Source organism: Urocitellus parryii, chromosome 9, assembly GCF_045843805.1.
Source record: "Urocitellus parryii isolate mUroPar1 chromosome 9, mUroPar1.hap1, whole genome shotgun sequence".
NCBI classification, from domain to species: Eukaryota; Metazoa; Chordata; class Mammalia; order Rodentia; family Sciuridae; genus Urocitellus; species Urocitellus parryii.
The window spans coordinates 69,421,519-69,444,669 of record NC_135539.1 but is presented as its reverse complement, the minus strand read 5'-3'; the positions used below and the strand labels follow the sequence as shown (position 1 = coordinate 69,444,669).

Genomic DNA, 23,151 nt, shown 5'->3' with positions numbered 1-23,151 from the left:
TCTAAATACAGTCTTACTGGAAATTAATAAAACATAAAACACAGAACTGCAACATACACAATTAATGTGGTGAACACTGGGCAACATCACTCAATTAGAAAAGTAGCCTTAGAAGCATCAGGAATGCAGCACTTTTGCCATATTAAAAAAATGCACATAAAAGACACAAAACAAAAAATACTTATTACTTTTTAGCATGTTAAAAACAATCACATCAAAAAAGTATACAGATAAAAAATGTCATAGATGATATAAGAAAATAGTGTGTGTGTGTGCGCGCATATATATATTTTTGCATATATATATAAACTCTACAGTATTTACCACTGTTGATATATATATATATGAGCAGCTTGGGTGCTCTCATAAACTAAATTGTACAGCTTGGTTCATTACAAGTCACAGAATCATAGTTTAAAAATTTGAATTACTATCCTCAGCACATTTTTATACACATTTATTTCTCAGCTTCCACATGATCTAAATCAAGAACCTGTTATTTTATCAGGAGTTTGAGCTTCAGTGTAGTGTTCAGCTTTAATACACTGCATTTGTTTTGCCATTTAAAAACATCATTACCAAGTTGATTAAAATTACATTAGACTCATTATATACATAAAAATATTGTCACATTCACTAGCTAAACAAATGTTATTTGCATTTTAAGACACACTTTTGTACCTCAAAAGCTTAAAGCCCCAACCTGCAACAGGAAGAGCCATCTATGTTAGACTTTCTAACTTTTTGTTTTCTAATATGAGCACAATAATGTTGAAAACAAGTACTCCAATTAAAAACAAAGTTCTATTTTCTTGGAGTGCCCAAAATTTTGTCAGTTTTCGGTAATTGTAGTGTAATAGAATATTTTTAAAGATATCACTGATTGTTTTAAACCATGAACCTGAATTTTTTTCACAGAAAAAGAAAAAATAGTTTTGAAAGTTTGAAAGTCACACTATATTTTTTAAAAAGATCAAGATCTGAGATGCCTATTAATAGTTAGAATCATCTTTTTTACAATTTTAATATGAATAACATAATGGCCTGATAACTGCAGCAATATCCATTGATTACATTCTTTAAAGAAAATGTCAGAAAATGATCATGTAAACAACTGCCTTGGGCCCTTCAAGGTGAGGCCCTGCAAGAATTTAAGAGTCAGAATTGAGAAGTAACCAGACCATTATTACTTCTTTCAAATGAACTTCAAAGGCCTTTCACCTTGCTCCTCCAGTGCTGCATGGTCACTAAGTTGCAACTTCTCCTATAGCATTCCTGGTATCTGGCAAGGAACAGTATGCTCTGAGTGTTGCAAAAGAAAGAGCAGAGCCAGGTGCAAAAAAGCACTTAAGAATGATCTGGGGGAAATGGATACAAGGAGCACTGTGCCTTTGGCCATAAACTTACCTACCTGCTCCAATTTTTAAGCACCAGTAAGTGGTCAGCCTTTCTCTCCCATGTCTTTAATTTTCAGATTGAAAGAAAATGGCAGCCATTGAAGGATAACAATGAGCATTCTGTGAGATACTATCTTAACAAAGTCAGAGAAAACTCTAATTTTGTCAGTTTAGGTCCCAGGTTAAAAACATGGGGGGAGGGTGGTAGAACTAGACTAAAAGACAAGAAAAAAAAATCATATTATATTATGGATCTAGATTAAAATTCATTTTTAAAAAAGTTTTTTTTTCTTCAGGTCTGTATTCAAATATGTATGTATAGGTGTCTATAATACCTATTAAAAGACATATTTAGCCTTAAAAAAACATCTGTTCTAGGGTTTCTCAGTGGTTTGCTTACATTAGCTAAAACAGAATGGGCCAAAAGAATAAAAATGTTCAGTTTTTGGAGAAAGATATAAATGAAAGTGAGTAAAGGATCATTATTGTGCGTGTACCCCTAAATGCTATTGCTATGTTTCCAGGTTAAATTCTTTAACAGGTTCAGTGATGATGCAATTTAAAATGCTCATCTTAAGCAGCATCTACATGGAGGATGAAAACTTCTACATATTCTTATTACTAATATACATCAGAATTCTGCGAGTTGTTTCCAAGAGTATAAAATACTGCTTTGGCAATTACAAACATAGCAATGCAGGTTTCGTATGGTTTCTATTCTCTTGTCTTTTTCCAAGTATACATATATTCTCACAGCAATACTGATTCTTGAACAGAAAGCCCCTCCCGCTTTCTGTAGTGATATGCTGGAGGTGAAGGCCCTGCATACTGATACCCAGCTGAACTGGCATCTTCTACAGCTGGTGAAGTTTTATACCGCACTGGACTATCTACTGAAACTGCTGGGAGATTATGGTCTTGAAAGGGTACATGTTGAAAGGCTGAATATTTTGGTAAATTGCTTAAGTGGCTACGGTTAGCATCTCGGGTCCATGATTGTCCGTGCATCTCAGGTCTGTATGTATAACTAATTTCTGACCATTTTCTGTTATCTGGCAAATAATCCACTGGAGGAATAATGAATTTTCCATTCTTTGGTGACCCTGAATTGCCTGAGTATCCCCCAGCACCAATATCAACAGGAAGGACTTCTATTCGACTGGATGGTAGTACAAGAGGTGATGGGCGGCTGTAAGATTTCTCTGGAGAAATATCAACTGACAGAGTAGAACCGAAAGGTCTTCGGGAAGGATGAATTTGAGTCCCAGGGCTGATCTGTGGAGGTACAAAGCTGCTGTTAGCAGTGGGGATGTGTCTTGGAGAATTTCCGTGGTAAACAGGGGGGTTGCTATAGGAAGGTGGGTGCACAGTCCCTCGATCTTCCCCTTCTAACTGGGATTGATGTCTTGTATAGCCTGGAGGCTGTACTTTAAAAGTAAACTTGTTGGATACTTTTGATGGACTAGAACCTGGCTCAACATGCTTTCGTGGACTGTTAGAGTAAACAATGTTCCTTGGACTGTGAGAGTAAGCCCTTTCTAGTGCTTCTTCAGCAGAAGTTCCATTTTCATTCTCACCCCCAGGTACGTTATCATACTGGGATGCATTGGAGCCTCGCTTCCCATCATCAGCATCCAAAACCTTCATCTTTTGCCTTGTGTTTGATATCCGAGGATCAGTAGAATTTGGGATGGTGACTCCAAGTGTAGGGTGCACCGATCTACCTTCAATGGCATATTTGGCAGTCCTTTCAATAGCTGAAGTATCTGAGGGTTTATTCCATTTGGGCATAAATTCCTTTCTGATATTTGAAGTAGCATTGCTATTTTGGTTAGCAGCTGCATGGTTATACTGCTCGGAATTGTCTTGTGGACCTGATGCAAGTTTTCTTTGAAAAGCTGCCTCATTAAGATTTTTACTATCCTCATCCACGGACTTCTGCCGGAGCTGCCTGACTCTTTCTGGAGTACCAGTTCTACTCTGATGGTGGGGTGAGTGCTCATGCTTTTTGGAAGGCGATGATCCACTTTCTCTTCTGCTGCTTATATGGGGACTGGGCCTGCCAACACTTCTTTGTCCATTGCTCAGGTGATTAATGCCAGTAGAATGACATTCAGGTGGAAGCTGCCCCAAAGGTTTCTTTGGATATTCATCCTCTTTACCTAAAAGGAAAGATAAATTCATAAGTAAAATAAATATCTGAGTAAATAGTATCTGATTTAAGTACACATTATTAATAATTGCATGTTTTTTATATATACATATTTTTATACCATGGAATTTTAATGACTGTCAAGAAGTACTTTTTCTGGAAAGACCAATATTAAAACATACCAAAACTCAAAACCTTATTAGGCAATGTACAGGCAGGAACAGTTTGAAACCTTGTGGACAAGATTCACACAATTGTATAACATGATTCCTGTATTTTTTTCAGACATATGGTTACATGCTTTTTCCAGGAATGCAAAGCTGATGTTCTATTTCCATTCCTGACACAATCCTGCAGAGTCAGTAATTCAGTATCTTAATATTACTTTAATCTATCTCAACTAAAATTATTTCTAAATCTCAGTAAAACTTTCCCAGGATACGGTTGTGGCTCAGTGGTAAAGCACTTGCATAGCACATGCAAGGCACTGGGTTCAATCCTCAGCATCACATAAAAATAAATAAAATAAAGGTATTGTGTCCAATTACAACTAAAAAATACTTTAAAAACAAGCAAACCAAAAATAAAAAAAAAAACAGAAAAACTTTCCCTATCAACTTCAAGCAGGTCTGTCAAATTTAAAATTCAACTGATGACCTACTGTAGTGTCAAACTTGTCTCAACATTATTGTTATTATTATATCTTGAATACCTTCCTTAGGATAATTTCCTGATAAAAAGTATTCTCTAACCAGAAGTAAGATTCTAAAAAGGTCTTACTTTAAATGCAAAAATAGAAAAAAATTTAAAAAAGAAAATTGTATCACATACGTTTTGTTTTATATTTTAAGTAATTAATAGAAAATTCATGAGGTATTGAAGAAAGGTTGAATAAACTGGCCATTTTAGTATGAAGTGTTTTAAGCTGATCTATTATGGGGTAGTCAATAAAGACCATCATGAAAAAACAACAGACTCCATTTGCTAAAATTTCAACTTGTTTTTCACCTGTTATCACAAAATAATGTATTGTCATTTGAAATAAAAAATAATCCAACGATAGCTACTAATACATTCTGCAATGGCCACTGTGCTGAGCAACAGCCCTGATAGTGGTGAGCACACAGACCCTGTCTTTGTTTTTATGAGGCTCAAGTCTTGGTGTTCATAAACCTTGTCAATTTATCATCAGGCTCCCAGTTATGCCCATTTTCTTCTTCCTTTGATGAGGCAAATCCTCAGAGCCCTAGGGCCCCAACAAGACGTGGTCCTGCCTGTGTTTTATACATGGGAAAGCAATTTCAGAAAAGCCAATCTTATCCCACTTCACTGTTACCTTTTACTATGCCATTTTCATAAACTTGTAGAGAAACTTTTGATGGTTTTAACTGAATTTATATTGACAGTATTTACATAAGCTCTTGGTTTTATATATTTAAAAGCACAAAAGCATCAGAAGTGGCAATGAAATTCTGTTTCATTTGTTTATACACTCAACAAATGCATACAGCAACTACTAGGTCCTAGGCACTGTCCTAGGCCCTGTCCTTCTGGAGTTCATACTCTAATTGTACATAGTGCTAGGAAAAAAATGGAAAAAGCAATTAAAACCATCAGGGTCACGTAGCACAGGGCAGCGAAGAGTACCATCAAGAACAAGGCCTTTTTAACAAAGGTCTAGAGGGAGAAAGACAGAGGATGAGGCCAAGGACCCACAGAGTCAAGTCACGAAGGACACTGACTAGAGTGAGGACTTGGGAATTTGTGTGGAGTTAAATAAAAAATGCTAGAGGCTTTTCAGCAGGGAGTTACATGATCTGATGTTTATATTAGAAAGGTCACATGAAATGGCAGAGTAGATTTCGGCTGTGGTAATAACTAAGGATGATAATGGTGACAATAACTGCTAATACTCATGAAGTACTCACTATGAATCAGCCACTGCTCAAAACCTGTACATACGGCAGAGAACACTGGTCACTACTGTTTCTTCATTTTTAATAGACGAGATACCTGAGGCAAAGATTAACTTGCTGAAAAGCTCAAGGCTAGTAAGCAGCAGATCCAGAGTTCAAACCCAGAGTTGATTCCAGAATTTTTGTTCTTTACCCCTATACTTTAACTGGGGTGAAAAGTAGTGAGAAGAGGTTGTTTCTAGGATTCATTATTAAGGTAGAGTCTACTTGCTTGCTTAGTGTTTTAGATATGAACTGTAAGGGAATGAACAGAGTGGTTTAAGGACAGTGGCAAATACCATTCGGCAGTAGTTGGCATATCAACATTGCTCTTATGTCTTTTTGTAATAAATGATTTTATGATATGTAGAAAAATTATTTCAAGTGATAATCCAAACTGTAAAATGCTTGTTATACAGAAAAGTTTTCCTTGCTTTATAAATGTTATGTGAAATAATCAAAGCATTTCTAGTTTGGCTTTTCCCTAGTCAAAATATGAAATTCACAGAATTAAGAAAGTTGACTTAAATGCAGCCCAAATCAAAAATAGCCACAGGTAGTTATTCTGCCCTCCCAGTTAAAAGCTAGTGAGCAATAAATATAAAGCTACTCTAGAATCTCCAAAAAGTTTTATCACTCTACAAATAGTTATCCATTTAATCCCAGATAAATATATTAATTCCTTCTTCCCTGTTGGTAAATAATCCCAACAAATACAAATTATCAATAAGATATAAAAACCTATATAACAGAGAGTTAGGGTGTGGCTCAGTGGCAGTGCACTTGCCTAGCATGTGTGAGGCCCTGGATTTAATTCCCAACACCACCAAATAATTAAACCAACCAACCTATGTAACAGAAAAGCTGAATTTATGAACTTTCCTTTAGTCTCTTTTGACAATTTTTTAAGCAGAACATAGTAATCTGATTGGCTAATTTAATGGCTGGTTGACAGTCCATCAGGATAACAGTATCAGCCAATCATCAGAACACCCTTTTCAGGTTGGTGAGTAGGAACCCAATGAAAACAAATATTTAAAAGCAAAGGAAAGCTGTGGCACCAGGAAATGGCGAATTCATGCCAACAAAATGTGCTGCCACAGGGACAAAACTGGATTTGCTGCAAAGATCTTCATGCTGAGCCTTTTTAGCTGTCCCTCTTATCAATTCTCTGGCTTCTGGCAGCCTACAGAGAGAACCACCAACTTTTAGTTCACATAAAATCATGTTAAATGTTTTAAAAACCCTCCATAGTAGAATTAAAAAAAAAAAAAAGGCCGAATAAAACAGATCTCAAACTGAGCAGCTACTGCGCCTTGCACATGTTCTCCCTGGAACCACACAGTAGGTGGAAGCTCAGTGCTCTTCAGCCTGCCTGCAGATGCCCACAGTCTGCTTCCGATATTTCAGTGTTCATCAATTCACAATTCATGAAAACTTAATTTATCTGAAATTAGCTGTTTCAAAGAGTAGCTATCCTTAGATCTATATTCTAAGTCTCAAAATTGATTTATTTCTATTTTAAAAAATTATAGATTGCCTTTTCTGTTAGCAAAAAGTCACATATTTTATTATTTATGATCTTTACTGTTATGGTTAGGAAACATTTTTAATGTCAACAATGTAATAAAACCAACTATACCAATTAAATCTATTTTATATAACCACATCAAAAAGACAACTTAATGAAGCAAACATGGAAGCTAGCCTGGGGCAGTAACAAATCCATATTGCTGGGATGGTCAACTTGAGGTTGGCTTTCCAAAGTGTTTTCCACAAACACTCATCTTTAGCCACTTCTTGATGATGAGGGACATAAAAGGGTATCCCATTGCCCTTTTCTTTTTCTTTTTTTTTGGGGGGGATGAAACCCAGGGCCTTGCACATGCTACACAAGCATTCCATCACTGGCCACATCCAAAAATGGTACCCTTTTAAAGTGTGGTGGCCAGATATTTAAGCAATATTTTCTATTTGAACTAAAGAAAATAAAAATGTTTGATTACTTCCCTTATCCAGCTTTGTTATGGAAAACGGATTTGCTTTCTGGTCCTCACATTGCCTTGCTGACCCTTTTCACAATCATTATTTCCCAAATGTTGTATATGTCCAAGGCATAGTGTGAAGAGCATGGCCAACAGGAACAAATGACATGATTTTGAATCCTGGCTCTGCCATCTTGAATTTATATAACGAAACCGTTCCAGTCTCAGATTTCTTATTTATTAATGAACATCGTTTTGTAGATATGCTGTGAAAATTGGAGTTTATATGAAAAAAAAGGCTAGCATATTAATTGGAATACAGCAGGTATTTAGTAACTGTTGTTATTACTCAAGGCATATTATTTTAAGACAAATTCAAAGTACATCTTGATTACTAGCCAAGTTTATCTTAATTTTGACTCATCAATGGGAGATCTCCCTGAAATTTAATATTATACCTTCCCATGTAATGCCATGTAATGCCAATCACAAATCCAAACACTGTGCTTCAATTCTTTCATTTAAGTGATTGATTACAAATACTGAACTGAGTAAGATAAAAAGGTGGAGCACTTAAAATATAACAAACTCATAAAATATAACAAACTCATAATAATTAGTAAGAAAATGAAGGATACCCCATATAGAAAACTAAATAAAGAATGTGAACAGGAAAAAAGAAAGCAGGTAAATATATTATGAGTTACCAGAGAATTGCAAATTAAAATACTTCTGAAATTAGTATCTCACTATTGTGGGTTTGGAGAAACAAATTCTCCAATTTGACAATACATATTGAAGCTTCTGATCTAGCATTTCACCTCTGGAAATTTAATATAATTAAGGCACATGCAAAATGTTTGCTATAAAGATATTCAAAACTGCATTGTTTCTGGAAAATCATATACTTGCGTTTTGAAATTAATAATCATGAAATATATATGGTGAAATAAATTATGGAATATAAAATAAATTCAGCAACCTTATTGCTATGCTAATATATTTTTAACGTTAATCAGCAAAAAAAGCAAGTTATAAAAGCAGTTTAATCCCATTTATAATGAATAAAATATAGGCACAAATCTATATATGTCTATGAAAATGACTATAAGAAATAAATATTAGTTGTGGTTAGCCTGAAAAAGTGCTCTTAGACTGAATATTATTTTTGTTTAATATATAATTTTTCTACTACAAACACATATTGCTTACATAATAAGGAAGTATAAAGCTTAAAAGCACAGAATATACTTCAATAGGTAAAATGATGTTAACCTGCAGTTTTGGTGTACAACCTGTAAGCAGTATCTTTAGTTTATTCCTAAAAGTATCACAACTTTGTGAAACACTTTATTTTTACCTAAATATACTAGGCTTATAGCATTCTTTTTTGATTCACTAAATAAACTATCTCAACAAACAATGAAATCAGATTAATCAGGCTTATCAGATTAATTCTTCATGGAACCATGGTTAGTGGTTACCTTATTTGCTAAGTGCTCAAAAAGCCATTTTTCAATTAATCCATTTATTGATTCTTCCCTTATATATCATATTTACTGATCTAGAATTTACATTATCTTTTATTCATTTAAAAATAAAGAACTACATTTTTTCTCATCTCCATCCTTTAAACACTTGTTTGGTTCTGCAATTTTTGAAGATGACTGACAGTCACAGCAATCTCATCTCAAGTTTACTTGGTCGAATGGAATATTCCAGAACATCCTCACTCCAACAAGTAACTAGTCTCTTAGTCACACCCTGGCCTTCTCTGCCTTCAAGTTCCTCTTATTAATATTTATTCAGATTTTCCCATTCTAACCCCTCTGTCATCAGATTTATTTTCACATATGAATGATATTCTCTATTTTTTTCTGCCCATAAGTTCACTCAAATAAATTATTAAACACTTTAGTACAATCTACTTTTAGAGCTATCTTAAGCTACTTGAACTACCCTACATATACATACACACCGATAGTGCTGTACTTGGTCTTTGTTGATTTAAATGTCTCTTTTCACCTCTAGGCAATTAACTGTAAGTAATAAGATTCTAGCAGATTCCAGCCCTCAGCCTAGCTGCTTTTCAATAGATATAATTATACTGTTGCTCACTCATGTTTTCACTCAGCTTTGTGTCTAAAATTTCATGTTGCCCTTCTTCCTCCTCTGAGCACAGGAGTTGAAGAAGTATTGCCCGAATTAAGGGGAAAGCTTTTGTGCAAATATCATATTAATGGTATTTTTCACCAGTGTTTGGTCATATTAGATGACAGGTATTTTTATGCAAGTGCTAGTAATAAAGAGATCTATTACAAATCAAATAAAACAACACTAAACTACAACAACAACTACAAAAAACTCAGATGAAATATAACTTGATACATTTTAGAATAAAGGCAATTCAAACATTGTTTTTCTCTGAAAAAAAAAAAAAGGAAAAGAAAAGAAAAGAAGAAACCAACAGAACAATACTTTAACTTCTCCAAAAAGATAAAGGAAAGGATCCCCTCTTAAATCCCTATAGGCTGATCCACCTTTGGTCTTTTTTAGGTCTCTGTCACCACCCAGTGGACACCACATCAACTGCAAGATCTGCAGGTAAATTGCCTTGGAGGCATTTAGCAGCTTTTTGCACCCAAGGAGACATAATTACGTAAAGTGCTGAGCATGCTCCCTGTGAGCAATGTTTAGTTGTTCTGCAACAACTAAATACATATACTTTGTGCCAGCAGTTTTCATTAAGAAATGGCTGGAGGTGATTGCTGTGACAATTCCTCTACTATTCTCTTACCCCATCCCTCTCCAGATCAAATACTAAGCCCAATTGAGTTTTTAAATATTCTCACAAAATTATGGATTTCATATATGTAACTGAATCACAAATTTTATTTGTTCAATGTACCTTTAAGCCAGAAGAACACATAGTTCAAACACTACTATAGCCTTGAACAAGGTGATTAAATGAGGTACGGTTTGCTTCTAAGTTATAGCTATAACTTAAAAGACTTTATTGTAGTTAAGCTTGTAGGTCTTTCTTCTTGGCAGATTAGCTTTTAAAAGGGAAACAAAGGAGACAATTATTAACAAATTTCTCACTGTAAACCTATTCAGACCATACAATTCAACAAATCTGTGAAATTATTTCATTTTAACAACATAACATTTTGTGTTCCCTGGAGTTCAATTCACGCACATGTAAACAGTGCAGTGTGTGGAACACTGGTTTACATAAACAAAAATTGAAAACTCACTCAAACCCTCAAAAAGTGCTGCATGCTGGGCAAGTACTCCACCACTGGCCACACCTCCAGACTCAGAAATTTTAACATACAGTAAAACTGAAGTGTGTACCAATGATACAGAATGATTCATCACTTCAAAAAAACTGCTTTGGGCTAACCCTTTGTAGACAGACTTTTACTACCTGAAAAAAAAAAATAGAATTTCATTCATTTCAGGGAAAAAACAAACCAACCTTGAGTGTCAGCTATATGCCAAGCACTCCATTTATGCCAATAATGCAGAATTGGGCAAGGAACCCACTCCATCCAAGAGATGTGCTAACACAAGGGACAAGCACTGGAAGTGTGAAGACAGGAGCAAGAAGAGGAGTTCAGTTCAGGAACAAATTCAACAGGTGATCAAATTCTGTGGGTTTAGAGACGTAGGGGCTCACTGAGAAGGCTTTAGTAAAATAATGATGCTGAAGCTACATTTGTGAAACTTAGCAGAATGGTGAAAACCAACTGAAGAATTGTTAGGAACATTCTTGGAGGAAAAGCATATTCAAAGGCAAATTACTATGAATGAGCAGCCTCCCCACCCTTTACCTCATCAAATTGTGACCTCTAAGTAGTAGCCATTTTGTTGTCATGTAAAGCACTGGCCTTGGAGTCAGGCTTGGGTCAACTAAAATGCCTATCACCTACTAAATATAGGACCTTGGGCAAATACTTCACCTAGAGGCCCAAATCTCCTCTTCTGTAAGTTATTGATAATAACTGATGGCAAAATTAGAATGAAAACTACTATAAATTAAAATAAATGACAATTAATGCAAGAAATATGGCCTTAACAAATAAGAAACAAATGAAAAGAACATATTAGTCCCTAAGGTTCAAAGACCTCTAAAAGTACAAGGTAGAGGTAAAAGACAAAAGAAATGCAAAGTCAAACCCACCAGGTAGGAAGATGTGGTCTTCCTTGAAAAGTAAGGAGGAGGCAGAGTGCAACTGGAATCAAAGGTATCTAGAGCACAGGACAAAACTGCCTAAGGGCACCAGCCTTGTAAGAATAGAAAGTGAGGCAGCCTGAAGTTGGGGTCACTGCCAAGAACTCAGATGATGTCCCAGTTTGTAGTTCCACTAGGTATCCCAAAATTTATCTGAAAAAACTAAATCTTTCAGTTCCTAAAGATCTAGAACTAAGTATGGACAAGTTTAAGACAATAAAACACATGATCAATTCTGTATTTTTTTGTATTAAGTAAGGGATCGGCTTGTATTTCATATCTTGCTTATTTTACATGTTAATATTTAAGAGAATTTGGCCATGGTTAGCCTTTTCATGCCAACTTAAGATATGTAAATGAGTCAAGATTTGCGCTTTTGATTTTAAACTTGTAAGCAGTATAGAAATATTTAAGAGATTTAAGATTTGGCATATTCTGAGGTATGAATTAGATTTATGAGTTACTGTAAAATTGGAGATTTTGTTTTCAAAGTAAAAACTGATATTTAAATCAAACTGGACATATCAGATTTATAAATACAATTTAAAATGTTTATAACTAAAGTTTCTTTAGAAGAGAATGTTAAAATTTTCAAAATTTAAAAATACTATGCTTTTTTTTTTTTCTTTTCCTTCCAATACTAAAGATGGGACCCCAGGGTTTTTCACATGCTAGGTAATAATTCTACCACTGAGCCACACCTCCAGCTCTATGTTAACTTTTTAAACTGAATTAAACATTAAAAGAAAAAAATAGGTTTCTTAATTTTCTACTTGAAAATATAAAATACTAATTTTGAAAATCTAAATAAACCTGTGCATAGAAAATTGTCTTTGAAAGTAATCAAACAAAACAACAAAAACAAACTTGCCTTAACAAAAACCCATTCCAAAGGGTTGCTGGGGGAAAATAAGTAATGTGCATATAAATCATTCAGCAAGGAGTCTATCACTTACAACTCAAAACTGTTTCCTGTTATTATTACTATTTATTATGCTGCCTAATGGCTCTGGGAAGGTGGGAAGGATGAAGTGGAAAAGAAGACAAGAAGAGAGTTTTTTATGCCAAACCAAGGACTTTGTGTTTTCTCCCATAAGCACTAGACTGTGCCAGGAGGGAATGTGAATTTCATACCACCCCTCTGGTTCTGTGAGGAAAGGGCACTAGAGTTGAGGCCCCAGTTTATGCTGCTGCTGCTCTGGGAGAGAAATGTCAGAGATATTAAGAACTAAAAGACAAAGTACTTGATGAGCTACTGCATAGTAATTAAGTGGGTGCCAGGAAGTAGAGGCAGGAACAGAAGAAAAAGATGGGTGTTGACCACTTTGTGACAACAGGAAATATGTAAGAGAAATAGGGGAAGCTTCCGAGATTGGGTAGAAAGATAGCTTACTCATTTAGACATCCAGTTTGCAGTATCTGAGAGGAAGGCAGGTTAAGACGCTCAATTACAGTATTGGCAAAACAGGTTGGAACTCAGTTCCCAGGACCAAGATGTTGAATAGACATACAGACTTGGAAATCTTCTAAGATTGCTCTGACTGGGAAACTGAACTGCCCAAGGACAGAGCACAAGATAAACAACTTTATGTAGCTAATTTTAAAGATTAGCTCAAGAAAAGAAACCAGTGAAGAAAAAAGGGATGGAAGGAATAGGTAGGGAAGCAGAGACCAGAGCAGAACTGAGACAGAGCAGTTCTCTGGAACTGAGCATGAAATAATTTCAAATTGTGCTGCATGAATAGCACTACTGTGAGCACAAGTGAGTGTCTTCTTCCTATGTTCCAATCAAAACTTGTCACTACCAGTACAAAAGACCTATAAAGGAAACTACAATATGAAAGCCAGGAAAGTTCATTTTCTATAAACAAAATAAAAAATCCAAATTTCTCTAGGGGAAAAAAGCACATGTATCAGAGCCAAAAGCAACAAAATGTTCACTTAAAAAGATTTCTTCAGTTTCATATTTTCTGGTACTTAAAAGATAAATTTGAAAGTGGTTCTTAATTATTCTAAGAAAAAAATCTTCTCTTGATTCTTCTATATATGCCATGAGCTAAAATTTTTGGCCAAATTGGCAGGCACAGTAGAGAAACACAGGATTTCTAACCAAGATGACTTTCACTAATTCACAAAAGCTCTGCCACCAGTTACATTTGAATAGAACAGAGGAGGAAAAGATCAGTAAGAAAAGAAATTAAGCATTTATTCTAGCTTTTCAGTAGGAATTACAATTTAAGGTAATTAAAAAGCTACAGTTGATAAAGGAGGAAAAGTTCTTTGTTACAGAAAGTGTGCCCCAAAATTTAATTTAGGAAAGGATTATCAATGAAAGCTAGAAGTATCAAGGGAAAGATTAAAGAAAACTGGGTATCTGAACAATGTCACAATATTTTGCCACAGATTACTTGCTAATTGAAAAGGTATTTTTTAAAATAAAATTTTCTAATTAAAAATTTTAATTAAAGTAATCTGGTCCTGGGCTGGGATTGTGGCTCAGCGGTAAAGCGCTCCCTTAGCATGGGAGGGACCCGGGTTCAATTCTCAGCACCACATAAAAAAAATAAAGGCATTCTGTTGTGTCCATCAACAACAACAACAACAACAACAACAACAACAAAAAGTAATCTGGTCCTAATTGCCAAACTCAGAATCATTCACAATAAAACAAACAAACAAACAACAACAACAACAATAAAAACCCTAGTCACTATGTACCTTCTGTTTAATATGAGTCTAATTAAATTGCTATATCTAACTTCTAGATTGCAGGACATACAGATGCTAGGGGAACAAGTTAAATGACATTGTGAAAAATATCAGACAACTCCAGAATGTGGGACATTATACATGATGACTGGACAGACCTCTATGGCAATGGGAGGGAAGGAAGGACAGACTGACTGATGGACAGAAGGGGAGAAGGAGAAGGAACAAGATGGAGAAAGGAGAGGTGAAATAAGAAAGAAAGAGGGAAGGAAGGAAAAAAGGGAGGGAGGGAAGAAAGGTATGGTGGGGTGGGTAAGAGGAGAGGCGCACTGCTCCATGTCAAGAGTCAAGAGTCTAAAGAAGCACATCAAACACAAAGGGTGACTCTCAAATAAATGCTGTTGAGAAAAACAGTTTAAAAGGCAGTATGGGCTGGGAGCAGTGGTGCATACCTGTAATTGGAGGATCGAGAGTTCAAAGCCAGCCTCAGCAAAAGTGAGGCGCTATGCAACTCAGTGAGACCCTGTATCTAAATAAAATACAAAATAGTGCTCGAGATGTGGCTCAGTGGTCGAGTGCCCCCTGAGTTCAAACCCTGATATTACCCCGAAAAAGGCAGTCTTGGGACAAGTGGAAACATTCAACAAGGAACTGGCATGAGCTAAAATTGGGGAATCACACTGTTACTTTTTTGATGTGACAAAGGTGCCATGGTTAGGCAGAAGGTCCTTGTTTCTTAGACACAGAAGTGAAGTATCCTAATGTCTTTATTTTCACTTTAAAAACATTCAATAAGCTGAGTGATAGGCTAGGTGGTCCACTTTTTGTATGTTTGAAAACTTTCACAATAAAATGTTTTCAAAAAGTTAAATAGAAACTATAAAATATGCACAAACAAAATGAATATATAAAATATCAATAATAGTTAAAAATAAAAATAGCTGGATACTTTCTTGACTTGAAAAAATAAGAAGCATGAATACTGAAAAGAAAGGAAAAACTACTATCCTTTGAAGATATAATTGATATCTACAAATCAAAGAAAACAATCAATGTAGTGGCTACAAAAAATATAAAAAATGCCAAATGTCTAACTAGTTAGAAAAAAAAAAATGGAAGAAAAAAAGATGCAACTTATAATAGCCAAAGATAAAATCACCCCTTGAGGAACCCAGGGGTCCCCAACCACTACTCTGCCTATATTCTCCTCATCTTGATGACAACCACAGAAGTGAACCTTGTGCATGTGACCATAAGCCATGGTGCTCTGGTAGAGCTACCCACCCACAGTGTCAATGGCCAGGTTTTTACACAGGACATAATTAGGGGCTGGAGTCAGTAGGTAAGAAATATGTAACAGTTCAATGAGGAAAACAATGTATACTGAGGGTTATCAGAGTAGTCTCAAATAACTAAAAACAAAAGCTCTTTAGTAGAAAACCCCAGTTTTTAAAATAACAACACTATTTTCCCCTCAGAAATCCTAAATCTTTAAATCAATGCAATCTCAAAATGCTAGTGAATTCTTTCTGGAAACCCAACAAACTAACACAAAGTAATGAGGAGGAATTAACAGGTATGAAAACAGAAAAAGCAAAGCCCTGCTCCCGGCTCACATTTTTTAAGAGGACAGAGGTGACATTAAACTTTCTTAGTACAATGTTCATTTCATTATCTTCATGTTCCATAGGTAGTTCACAATTTGTGAGGGCCAAGTGACAAAAGTACATGTCCCAGTAGTAGCAGTATAGAAGGAGAGATGCTGTGCTGGAAAGGGCAGCGCCACCTTCTTTCAGCTCTCTTCACTGCCAGATGTTCAAGAAGCATCGCCCAGCCTTCTTGCAGTGCTTATTTATCCATCTCCCTTTAATCCCAGCCCTCTATCATTTCTTAGTTAAAAGCTCTTATAAACTGCTGAGTTTCCTCATCTGTAAAATGAGGCAAATCACTTTTTCAGAGTTATTTTTAGGGATTAGATGAGGGAGTCCCTATAGTATGTGCCACATAGTAACATTTTGCAAAATACTAGCTACTAATTAGATGCTAAATCATTATCACCATCCTGCTTCCATTACACAGGTTTTAAATTTTAATCTCAGGTTTAAATAGTTGCAATTTTTTTTTCCTTATGTGTGTATTTTACTAAAACTTGCATTAAATTCTTTTTAAAAGTGGACAATACATTGAAAAAATAAGCATCACAATAGCAAGAGTATAGTAATTGCTGCTCCAAATGCATTTCCTGCTACAGGAAAGAATTAGTAGAAAACAGACATAATTATACTGAACAAGGGTGGGTTCACCTCACTTAGTAAAGGCGATAGTTTCACGAGGCCTATGCTCAACCTAACTGTGTATGCTGTGAGGGGTTGTTTTCTAGTCAATTCTGATGACCCCAAACCTCACAGAAGCGCTGATTAAACCCTTCTCAATTAAGTAAGTAAAATCAGAACATCTTAATTTTTTACTGAAGGGGAAATGTATTTTCCATTAATGCAATTCTGCTTTCCTTCTGTACAGATACATCCTTGATGACAGAAGGATCAGGAAATGCCAAATTCACCTCTACCTGAGAGCGTAAATAACTTTTCATCTCTTGCCCATGATCTTCCACTGCCCCACCCTTTTACCATACCCTCCACTGCAACAAAGGTGAAAGAGGAAAAAATAACTTTTTCTCAGGATATCATACATTGTTAAGTACTATCTGGTCAAAACTCTTAAAATTACTCCTACTGTGATCTTTCTACATTTTCTTTTCTCTCCCTCTCAAGCTCCCCTACCCTTACCATTTATCTTGCACCTAGCTCTATTATTACTGCTCCATTCACTTTGTTATCGTCTGTGTAAATAATCTCAACTGAGTGCACCTGAAAGCAAGAACACATTTTTCTCTTAAGTTTTCAAATTCTCAGAGGATTCCCCAGCAGAAAGCCTAACAGTAGGTCCTGGAATGTTTTGAAGTAAGTGAATAAAATATATTACCTACAAGAGCCCTGGATTGGTAATCAGAAAGTCCAGACTCTACTCTTGTTAATGCAATTTGGAAGTTCTGTAGCTTCCTATTTAAGTTTGAATTTTCTCATCTGTAAAGTGGGACTTTACTTGCTCTGCTATTGTACAGTTTTATAAAATGAGATGACGAAAGTAAAAAGTGCTTATTGTTATATTAGTTTAAATAACACCATAGTTACTTCTGAAAATTAATATTATTTGTCAACCAAATTTATAAATTTAAGTAGGAACAGTACAGTTGTTCCATTAGGAGATGTAGATTTAATGTTTACTTGCTTTTTCTTTAAAATAAATTTTTTAAAAAAGCTAAAGACAGTAGGTAAGGCATTCACTTATATTATTTCTTCAAGAGTATTATGCTTGTGCTATGAAAAAGAAATAATCCATGTTAATTGTGCCATGTCTTCCAATCTTAATTAAAATTTAGATGTAAAATATTGGGGTATTTCTTACCAGGTTCTGGGAGATCTAATTTCGCCCGCTTTAGTTCTGCCATAGAAATCTGAAGTTGGTCTATTACAAAATCATCTTCAAAGAAAAAATCCTTTGCTAGAGTCTCCTGAAGAAATTCTACAAGTTCTTCCATAGATAATTTCATTAGATGTTCTAAGAAAGGATGACAGAAATGCAAATGCTAAGTCAACAATTACTTTAGGTTGAAAAGATAATACATTCTATTTGGTATAGCACATTTTTAAAAAGGGCATTGAAAAAACATAAATAAATTTCACATGGCCTTGTGAATGTTAAAATAATTTTTTTTCTGATACTGAAATGGTCACAGAGAAATGCAGGATAATCTTACTGGGGAGAAAGAGGAGCTGGCATATACTGTCAAACACCTTCTCATTGGTTTAAGAGTAATAATATATAGGCATTAATAGTAACCCAGAGTAAGAGATTCTCTGAGACAACAGACATAGAAAGGTACCCAGGAGGACATGAGGCCTTTCTCTTTTATTGATTTAAAGCTCCAACTGTCAAAGGCAAATCCACTTCTAAGTCTGTATTTATTAGTGGTTCAGAACTTTTTTTAAAAGATATTATTAATTTGTAGAGTTTATTTCTGCTTATGAAAATAGTTTCATTAGAAAAAGTTTCAAACTACAGACACAAATCGGAAAATAAAAACCCACTAGGATCCTACCCAATACCCTACTCACAGGTATGTATATTAACATGTGCATATGTGTATCAATTCACAAAATTAAATGATATTTACCAAGTTATTCACCTTGCTTTGTTCCCATTCAATAATATATCACTGATATCTCTCACTTCGACAGATATGATTTTATACCATCATTATTCGCAGTGATATAATAGTGCAATGTAATGAATGCATTGTAATTTGCTAATTAGTCTTCTAGTTATGGACATTCAGATTGTTTCTTATTTTTTGCTATTTAAAACCACTTTGCCATGAACCTCTAGTAACAGTGTCTCTAAATATTAAGGCAATGTGGAAGAAAGAGAAAAAAGAAAAAAACCTCTTAACCACTGAGTAAGTGTCCCAAAAGAAGTTTTTCTTTTTTAATTGACAAATAAAAAATTGTATGTATTTAAGGTGTAAAATATGGTCTATTATAAAATCATCTTCAAAGATGATTTGGTGTATGTATAACATTGTGGAATGATTAGACCAACCTAATTAACATATCCATCAAACATATTTATTTTTGTAACGAGAACACTGAAAGTCTACCTACTTTGCAGTTTTCAAATATTCACTAATATTATTAGTTTCAGTCACTAGGCTGTACAATAGATCTCCAGAACCATTCCTTCTGTCCAGCTGAAACTTTTTTACCTCTTAGTAACATCTCTCCATCCTCCCTGCCTCTCAACTACCATTCAGGTTTTGAGGCTTCACATGGTGATGAAGGAAATTAGTTTAAGCCCTTGAGCTTTGTTTCCCTAGCCTGCCCCCCCCCCCCAAAAAATTATAGAGCAGTAGAGAGATTTTTCTACAGTTTATTTAGTCTAATGATATGCTAGTATATAAAGTAATTGATTGTTGTGCTTAAAGTTTATTCACAAAGGGTAAAGAAACCTTTTTCTTGTCAAAATTGATCAAGGGTCATATAAATAAAAACAATTTAAGAAGAAAAAAGAGCTACAAAGAAATATGTTTCTACTTTTACACTGTTTAGGGAACATTGATATCTCTTAATAAAAATTTTATTTTTGTTCCACACCTATTTTATTCATAATCCAGAGAGAAAGGAAGTAACTGAAATGGAGGAGAGGCAGGAAGAGAAGAAAGAGGGATTTCACCTGGTTATAAGACAGAACCCTGGGTCTTGGATAGCAATTTGTTGTCAAAGGTTTTGTCGTGGTGCTTTAGTCTGTGTGTTGAGGAAACAGAGCCTGAATACAAGGGAAAAGAATCACCACGCTTCTGAATCCTTTTCTTGAAAACAGTAAATAATACAAAGGTATCTTATAATGGGCATTCTTATTCCTAGGTAAAAGTGTGGTTAATCTGACCCTCCTGAAGTCCACTCTGTTCAGATAAATAACAAAACAATCTTACATCAAAGTACCTAGCATGTACTTAGAATACCAAGCACAATAGAGAGAAAAACCATAAACATAACCTCATACACTCAACTGGCTCCTACTGCAGATGGGATGCTGAGGAGATCATTCAGGGACAACATGACAGAGCAGAGTATACGTGGAATGTGAAATTATGTGGTATGGTCTAGATTAGAAGTACTATATAAAGTTCTAAAGCTTTCAGTGATTCACACTTCTGTATAGTTTTAAGAAGAGTCACAGAATGCTTACAGTTGAACTGAGACTTTAAAGTGAATATGATTCTTCACATTCATGAAGAAAATCTCATTTCTTAATTTTAAAGTAAGGCATAGCAACTCAATTTACAAAGCCCTTGAAATACTGCAACTGAGACTAAAATGTGTTTTGTTATTTTGTTTTAAAAAAAACAATCCTTGCTACATTTATGCAACTACAGACACTGCCTTTACTTGCCTCAGAGGTCATGACACAGTCAAGCAGAGTTGATCTATAACTTCCCCATCTACAACTTGGAGCTGGAAGCTCTTTTTCCTAAATGAAGGAAACAGTAATAGAAATAGTCTCTGTAGCAACCTTAAATCATGAGGCTAAAGCTCTTTCTGTTCTATTACAAACTTGAAATTCAGATCAATGAAAAGAACAAGAAGATCCAGTGAACATAGAGTTAGAAGTGATGGTGGAATATGATGATCATTATTATCCAAAGTACATGTATGAAGACACAAATTGGTGTGAATATACTCTGTGTACAACCAGAGATATGAAAAGTTGTGCTCTATATGTTTAATAAGAATTGTAATGCATTCTGCTGTCATATATAAATAAAAAATTAATTAAAAAAGAGAAGATCCAGTGAAAACCAATATTTTAGAATATCATTATTAGTGAAACCAACAAATTTCATTCTACCACTCCAGTCAAACTGTTATAAGGAGAAAAGAATCCAAGATCTTTGCCATACACAGCTCTAATAGAAAAAAGAACCACAGAAAGTAAACTACCAACTGAAGATAACTTCCCCACTGATTCTCAAGGACTTTTTTATACTATCATGGAGACAATGGATGAGGAGCCCAGTGGGGACTGACACATCAAAGTTAAAACAAGTCTTGATTTTTATGAAATCTTCAGTTAAAACATTTTCTTACTTTTGTGTAATTTTAAGATTGTGTAAGACATGGCAGTAAGAACTCGTTCTCCTTCAAAGATGTAGATATCCCATATTCTGAGGTTTAGAGTAAAGGGAGTCTGTAATGAAAAGCAAAACAAAACAGAAGAAAGATTAACAGTTTGCCTCACCTTGTGATCAGAATTTTATGATAGAGTTTGTAAGTAAATACTTACACGATCAAGGAAACATTGAAAAAACCATTTCATTGTGTAAAAACTCGTGTAGATTTCTTGAGTATCCTGAAAAAACAAAGATCTCACAATTTCTGGATTGTAACCAACAGAATATGACAATACAATACACAAAATTAGGAAGGATATTGGAGATAGCTGTCAAAGATAAACATTAAAAAATCCACCTTTTGGGGCTGGGGTTGCAGAGTGCTTGCCCAGTACATGTGAGGCACTGGGTTCAAGCCTCAGCATCACATGAAAATAAATAAATAAAATAAAGATATTTAAGGAAAAAAAAATCTCTTTATTTTCACTAATATATTTTACAATTAACTATCTTTGTTTTACTAAAGTATTATATCTTATAGTAAAGCACACATATAGTTCATGAGGAATGAGTTTGTAAGACCCTTAAAATACTTTTTGTACAATTCAAAACCCTCCAAAGTAACTAAGAAATCATATATCATTTAAAAACTTCATTGTTTCCGCTTATCAGCTTCACAGAAATCTGAATCTATTAATTAAAACTGTGATAGATCATCAATATTAAATTTTACAAATCTAATGTTTATCAAACTGGGAATTGTAACTGTTTAGTAAATGAAATGGATGACACTACAAATTAATGAGTTAACTGAGGCCAAAGACCAAATACCACTGTAGCTTCATAAGTCAGTGTCACATCTACCTACCAAATGTTGCTTAAGCTTGGACAGAAATTTATTCAGTATTTTTTCATGATGTTCTTGAAACCTCAAGAGTTTAGGGAAACCTTGGACAAAAAAGCCTATAATACAAACATAAAAACAGTACTTTAGAAACAATATCCACAAAACATACCAATTTAAAAATGCAACACATTTCTTTCATTCCTATCAAAAGAAAAAAGAAATACCTAGTACTTACCAAGATAATTTTCCTTCCCACCAAAACCATAATTGTATACAAACTTTTGGGTAATGAGACTTTTAGCTAGGATTTGTTGTTAACATTCACCTATATTTTTATAAAATATATTTTCTGTAAAAGGCAGAATATTTCTGAATTAAAGGAAAACTAGTAGACTAAAACCAAAAAAAAAAAAAAAAAGAAAAGAAAAGAAAACTGAGGTTATTAATCAAGATTCTGTGTTCTTTTTAAGACCTTTGGCCATATCTTAAATGATTGAATTTTTTATAGTTCTAATCTTAACTACTTATCATTTGGTTTTACTGTTAATGTATTACATAAACATTTATTTACATTTTCAAGTTTACTTTAACAATTTCTCTACTACCATTTTTCCAAAGTTTTTATCACTTTTTAACACTTTCTATACGCTATATTTAACATAAGCTAAAACAATGTTATATCAAAAATCATATTTTAATCCAATTGATTATACAATATAATCTGTAAGATGTTTAGTTATAAATGATTAAGATTGTATTAATTTGTATATTTAACTCATTGAACTTTATACATCTATTTTTATTCACAAGGTTCCTTTCAGATATATTTTAAAGGATATAAATTCAGTGGACTCTTATTTCTCCACCCTAGTGTTTTCCAACCGGTTTCTAAGCAACTTTAAAAGATGTTAATAGATTTTCTATGCTTTTAAAAAAGAACCTGGGGTAAACAGTGTATGTTACATGTTGATTTTGGATATTTATGATGTATATTAACCTATTAATTAACGTCTTTTAGATTTCATGAAACATTTTGCTTTGCTTATCTCAATCTCCCAGACTTATCTGAACTTGGAGTCTATTTTTTTTTCCCACAAAACATCTGTTTCAAAAAAACAAAACTTTGTTCCTTCAAGAAC

The 23,151-nt window shown here is 34.4% G+C and overlaps 1 protein-coding gene across 1 annotated transcript in view; it reads right to left on the bottom strand.

The window, feature by feature from the left end:
- Positions 1–442: 442 nt before the first annotated feature.
- Usp6nl (USP6 N-terminal like) overlaps positions 443–23,151 on the bottom strand; it is a 167,339-nt gene continuing 144,630 nt past the window's right edge. Inside the window, exons 11-15 of the mRNA XM_077802713.1 lie at positions 22,034–22,128; positions 21,339–21,404; positions 21,143–21,242; positions 17,904–18,056; positions 443–3,559 (exon numbers count right to left, since the gene is read on the bottom strand). Coding sequence (XP_077658839.1) covers positions 2,148–3,559; positions 17,904–18,056; positions 21,143–21,242; positions 21,339–21,404; positions 22,034–22,128 — 1,826 coding nt within the window. The 3' untranslated portion in view covers positions 443–2,147. The remainder of the gene's footprint in view (positions 3,560–17,903; positions 18,057–21,142; positions 21,243–21,338; positions 21,405–22,033; positions 22,129–23,151) is intronic.